The sequence below is a fragment of the Trachypithecus francoisi genome, unplaced genomic scaffold (assembly GCF_009764315.1).
Source record: "Trachypithecus francoisi isolate TF-2019V2 unplaced genomic scaffold, Tfra_2.0 Lachesis_group1, whole genome shotgun sequence".
Taxonomy (NCBI): Eukaryota; Metazoa; Chordata; class Mammalia; order Primates; family Cercopithecidae; genus Trachypithecus; species Trachypithecus francoisi.
The window spans coordinates 41,603,138-41,609,257 of NW_022681454.1; the positions used below are offsets into that span (position 1 = coordinate 41,603,138).

The following is a 6,120-nucleotide window of genomic DNA, read 5'->3' on the forward strand; positions in this document are numbered from 1 at the left end:
GAATCCTGTGAAGGTTTCAGCAGAAAATACGGAACCCAAACAATCCTTTCTAGATAGGATTGCCAGATAAAATATAAGATACCTAGTGGAATTTTTTTTATCCAAGTTAAAGTTGGATTTCACATAAACAACACATTTTTTTAAGTATGTGTATGTCCCAAATATTGCATGCTCTGGATTTAGCATAAGTATGTCCCAAATATCAGATAGGATATGCTTATACTGAAAAATTCTGTGTTGTTTATCTGAAATTATATTGTACTGGGTGTTGTGTATTTATACTTGCTGAATCTAGCAATCTTGTTTCTAGATCATATGTCAAATTCCTCATATTACAATGTACTTATTCTTAGAGAAATCAAAACCCAGGGAAACTGAGAAAAAAGAGATTATTTTCTTGCTTATTTGCCCCAGATGACAAGGTAGAAAACTTGATGGAGATACTTTGCTTTAGGGGCAATCCAGAGCATTTGATCAAACTTCACGGTGCATGTGAATCACCTGTGCACCGCATTAAATGGGTCTGGAATGTGGCTCAAGAGCCCGGATTTCAAACAGACTCCAGGTGATGCCAATACTACTTGTCCTGGGGCCACACTTCAAGTAGCAGGATGGGAGAAGTTTCCAGTCCCCAGGAAGAGGAGACTTTGGTGAAGGCAGTTGCTCATTAGGGAGGTTTTAAAATGTCTGAAGCGAGAAATGTTGCCTGACCACCCTTGTTTGTGTTGTTGTTTGTTTTAATCACAGGTGCCGGGCAGCCTACAACATTGTGACATGGTTTTCAAGCTTCCGGATCACTCACCATTTCTTTATTGAGGGTGTCCCCTGGCAACTGCTTAACAGAATCCCAAGTTCAGGGGCTTCTCAGCATTTACCTAATTTCTGAAAGGCTCTTCTGAAAGGTGGTATCTGTTCTTTTGTAGCACAGTGTTTGTGTTTTTCCCGTTTATTGTTTTGGGTTTTCTTTTTTTTTTTTTTTTGCATTTGCACAGTATACACAAAAGAATATGGGGTTGTAATATCCTGAATAGCTCAAAAAAGGTTTTAGCATGGTCAAACAGGCTTATGGTTTAAAATGTATTATTCTCTTCTTTGGGAATTAGCTAAATGATGCAATAAACCTGTTTTGTTTTAGAATTTCTAGGAATTAAACACTTTATGTTTACAAATTGAGCTGCAGAAAGTGCAAGACATGCCAATTTGAGACACACAGTCTTCTAAGACTGGAGGATAAATTTAATGCATTTCAGAAACTAAATATCACAGCAAGCTCTATCTCTGAGCTATAATTTGTTTTTAATGCAAAGACACTAGTTTGATAATATATACTGTAATCCTGGAACATTTGTGCTACTTACCTTTGGAGGTAGAAATTATACCAATAAATTATTGCACCGTTAGTATTAGATTTTGTGTACCTTGGAAGTTATGTCATTAATATAGGCTGGTTCATCAAATAAAGCAAAACCTTGCAATATCAGCTAGATTTACACTCTGGGACGTTGCCCAAAGGTAGGAAGGAAGCAGAGGGAAATATTTCAGTCATCATTTCCAAAGTCATTATCAAAATCTGTGAGGAAGTTTAATCTTCCAAAGAGTCAATGTCAGACATCAGGCCTCTGTTGCCTGCTTCTCTCGAGACACTAGATTAGGAGTCTTCAATAAGAGACTTAACATGAGGCATATGGAAGATGAGGCACCGAGATGAGTTCATCATTAGGTGTGAGCACTGCTCACCCTTGCTGGCAAGTTCTCCTTAAAGGCCTGAAGCACAGGTGTCCAAAGAAAAGCGTTAAGTCCATCTTAATAGAATCCACCTAGTGTATGATGTGGTCAGCCCCTGGTCTGTGATCAGCAAGAACCTACAGCACAGATTATGCCCTGCCCACTTCAATGAATACCGACTCTCCTCCACTCTCCATCGCTTTTTTTTACTATCAAGAACTCCGGACCTTGCCCGTGGAGAAGTTTAGAGAGGAACTCTTGTGGAGAGCTGGTTTGTTTTCTGCCCTGTGCGATGAGTTTCAGCTGGCCAAGAAAGGAGTCAAGTTATTAAAAATCATCACAATGTAGATCTCCAGGCTGGTTTGTTTTTTGTTTTTAAGACTGGGGAAAGGGGGACTATTTATTCTGCCTTAAATCAATGGCAAATAAGTCAAGATGACATTTTGTGAATGTAGACTATGGATACACTCCTAATAGATTGATGTAGTCATAAAAGGGGGTCAAGTAGATGTTTTTCTGTTATGTAAGCAATAATTTTTCCGTGTCTTATTGAGTATGGCTAGCGATTATTTATTACATGCTAGATGGGTTCCTTGCATGTGGGTTCCATATAGGTGCAGAAATTTCCTCAGCCACTGGAGGAATTTCGACCATATTTGTCATTTGGATGAGCTGTTATTAGATTGAAATCTACACATCATTTCATTAAAAATTGTGCCTTAGAAAATGCAAAGCTGTTGCACATAGTGACAAATTATGGATGCAGTACATTGAAGAAAGATGAAGTCACTTCCAAGTTTCCAGGACTTCTCATGGAGGTGTTTGCTGTTTTACAGGAAAAAATAAAAATAAAAAAAGAGAAAAAAGGAAAAAATTAAAAAGAAAAATTGTTTTGAAAATGTACAGATCAAGTCAAATATTTTGATTATTCACCTGCATGTTTTATTAAATATTTTGATAATGTGGATGTTTACACTTTGCATGATATTAGAATACCACCAGTAATGCACAAACATGTACAATATGGTCATTCATAACGGATTTTTATAGAATACTTTTTACATGTGCAACTCCATCCGTTATGTAAGGATTACATGAATATTGTACATTCTCTTCTAGTTTCACAAACCCATTTATACATATTTCTTAGTGAGGCTCATTGTACATGTATTGAAGCTAGAATCAAGTCAAGAAAAATAAAGCCCCATTCTCCAACTGCAAAATGTGCTTTCCCATAATGAACACTAGTCACCAGCACAGAATCATCTCCAACATTTGCTAAATTCTAATTGCCAACTGTTTCTATTTCTATTTGATTTAGATTTCATTTCGAGTCTGTTACATGGCAGCTTAGGCAGACTAGATCTTGTTTTTTCCAATGCAGCATAATGAGCATGATCTATTTCTTTTCAAATAATCTTTGAGATCCCAGGAAAAAAAAAATACTCTGCTCCATTGAGCTATAATGTAAATGTGTTTGTTTAAAAAACAGATGAGGCAAGTGAGTGATTTATTGTTCCTGAAGAGGTATGTCTGATTATTTTTCTCATACTCCAAAAGCTAGTCCCTACTCTTTAATAAAAATCATGGGTAACTTTTTGTTTTTCACTAGTGAACTTCCATGACATTTCCTTTCTATGTAGTGTGATTAATGCAATGCATATTATAGTTATCTATACACAGTGTAAGATTTAACAAACTGAAATGATCCACCTCATATGTGAGTCCGTCCAAAAGATGTTACTGCTCTGGGTGGGCCAATGTTCTATATCGGTTATACTAACTTTCATTTAAAATATTTATTCTAAAATGCCTCTGAGAAACAGTAAAAAATAAAAACAACAAGTTGTCTAAAATGCAACAGCTTTTATAGTAAATGTACATTTATAAATAAAATACTCAAATCAACTCTGTATTCTATTAATTATTTTTGGAGGGGTGGCAGTTAGTTTTCTTACATGGGGAAGAGAGACTCAAACTTTCTCTTGTAGCATTTGGTCCAGGGTTACATAGACAGATCATGGCAATGCTGCATGTTTGCATATACCTATTGATGCATAGTTGAGGTCAACTATTGAAGGCAAACCAAACTCACTGGCTGGTTTGGGGGTCACTGAGGAATTGCCTTCTGTGGAAGGGTTTAAGCTCCTGGAGATGAGACACACAATAAGCAGCAGAGACCATGCAAATGCCAGTGAACTTGTCTGAAACAACCAAATAATGGTAAGCTTGCAGCACTGGCTAGACGAAAACAAGGCAAACTTCTTCTTTCTTTTCTTTTCTTTTCTTTTTTTTTTTTTTTTTTTTTTTTTGAGACAGGGTCTCACTCTGTTGCCCAGAATGGAGTGCGGTGGTGTAATCTCAGCTCACTGCAGCCTCGACCTCCCAGGCTCAGGTGATTCTCCCACTTCAGCTTCCCAAGTAGCTGGGATTACAGGCATGTGCCACCACACCCAGCTAGTTTTTTGTATTTTCAGTAGAGACGGTTTCTCCATGTTGCCCAGGCTGGTCTTGAACTCCTGGGCTCAAGCAATCCACCCACGTCCATCTCCCAAAGTGGTGGGATTACAGGCATGAGCCACTGCACCCAGCCAAGGCAAACTTTTTGAAGTCCCTGTATTCTGCCAGTTTCCCCAGCACTGCCCCAATGTTCCCCACTTATTATATATGTGAGGTGTGTTTACTAAGGCCCTTTTCCTCAGGTGTGGAGCCAGGGAATCTGCTGTGAAAAAGTAGCATCCTGCTGACACTGTTGGCTCTCTGAAGTACACATGTATTCTGCCTTGCACTCTGTTCCAAATTTGAAGGTGGTGGCAATACCAAGCAAATCCCCTGAAATTTTCAATTGCTTTAACGTGATACTCTTTTCCTTTTTTTTTTTTTTTTTTTTTTACAAAGTTTTGCTCTTGTTGCCCAGGCTGAAGTGCAGTGGTGTGAGCTCAGCTCACTGCAGCCTCTGCCTCCCAGGTTCAAGCGATTCTCCTGCCTCAACCTCCTGAGTAGCTGGGATTACAGCCACCCACCACCACGCCCAGCTAATTTTTTGTATTTTTAGGAGAAATGAGGTTTCATCATGTTGGCCAGGCTGATCTCAAACTCCTGACCTCAGGTGATCCGCCTGCCTCAGCCTCCCAAAGTGTTGGGATTACAGGCGTGAGCCACCGCGCCTGGCCAAGATGTGCTATTCTAATTGCCACCATGCATTGTCTTATTTTTGCAGTTTGGTGGACAGTTAGTAGTTGCTGCTGTTTGCATGGAAAAGTGGATTCTTTTCATAAGAGAGTTTTAGTAGCTATCAGGTGAACTTAATATTTTCATTGTTATTTAAATGAAAGCCCATTGAACTAGAATGCATTTCTAAACAAAGACTGTTACTCTCATATGAGGTCTGTGAAGAATATCTTTATTCAAAAACGAACACTTTGCCTCAAGGTTGTTGAACCAGCTTTCTTTCCATGGACTTTCTTCAAGACCTAAGGACTCCTTTTAGAGTCCAAATCAAGGCTCCTTTCCCCATTCTTTGGCATTATGTAAGGTAGTGGTTATAAACTCAAATGACTAGAGGGGTTTACGAACCAAGTAACCAGTTAGGCATTGTAAATGAGACCCAGAAGAGGACAATAGAGAGCAGCGTGGAGTATGGCAAACTGGAAAAAAAGAACAGTTCTGTCTAAAGAAAGAGGCAGCTACTTGGCTTCATCAGTCGTTTTATGTGAAATCTCTGGTCTTTAAGTGTTGACAATTTAAAACATTTTCCAACACAGTGCTATCCAAAATTGCAGGGTTCAGCAAAATATATGTGCAAGTCCAATTTTGTTCTGAGGCCACTAGTTTCCAACCTATAGCTCAGTCTCCTCTTTGCTTTTCTATCAACTGCTACTAATTTGCTCTGCTACAGATCATTTTATTTGAAAAATCTATCAAGAAATGGCCATGCAAAATATTTGCTTTTCAGAGTGTCTTGGGTCACACAGAGAAAGAAGCCAATAGAGCCATTAATCATCAGGTGATACTGTTACGATTCATAACACTTTTAGGTAGCAGTATTTGTGCATTGTCATCAAACATTACTATTTCACAAATGCCCATGTTCAGTGTCTTCCCCAACTGTGCCCTTCCCCTTAATGGTAAATGTTCATGCTTCTGAGTGACTCAAAAGGACAGAAAAGTGTGCAAATGGACACACTATAACTTTTCCTAAATTTGTTTGGCATCATTTTACCAAATGCACTTTTGCAGGCATTGTTTTACTTATCAAATAGCATTTCTGGCATGTGAGAAGATAGATGTATGCCTCCTCATTTTACAGGTGAGAGACTGAAGTATGAGAGGGATAAGTGGCTTATTCTGGATGAGTATAAGATTTTACATAATTGTGTATTTCACCCTCTGTCC

The 6,120-nt window shown here is 38.5% G+C and overlaps 1 protein-coding gene across 22 annotated transcripts in view; it reads left to right on the forward strand.

Moving 5' to 3' along the window:
- The window catches only part of LIMCH1 (LIM and calponin homology domains 1), a 342,237-nt gene extending 338,604 nt beyond the window's left edge, over positions 1–3,633 (forward strand). For all 22 annotated transcript variants that reach the window (XM_033214074.1, XM_033214076.1, XM_033214081.1 and 19 more), the window contains one exon: positions 748–3,633. In XM_033214074.1, the coding sequence (XP_033069965.1) occupies positions 748–773 (26 nt within the window). In that variant the 3' untranslated portion in view covers positions 774–3,633. The remainder of the gene's footprint in view (positions 1–747) is intronic.
- The last annotated feature ends 2,487 nt before the right edge of the window (positions 3,634–6,120 follow it).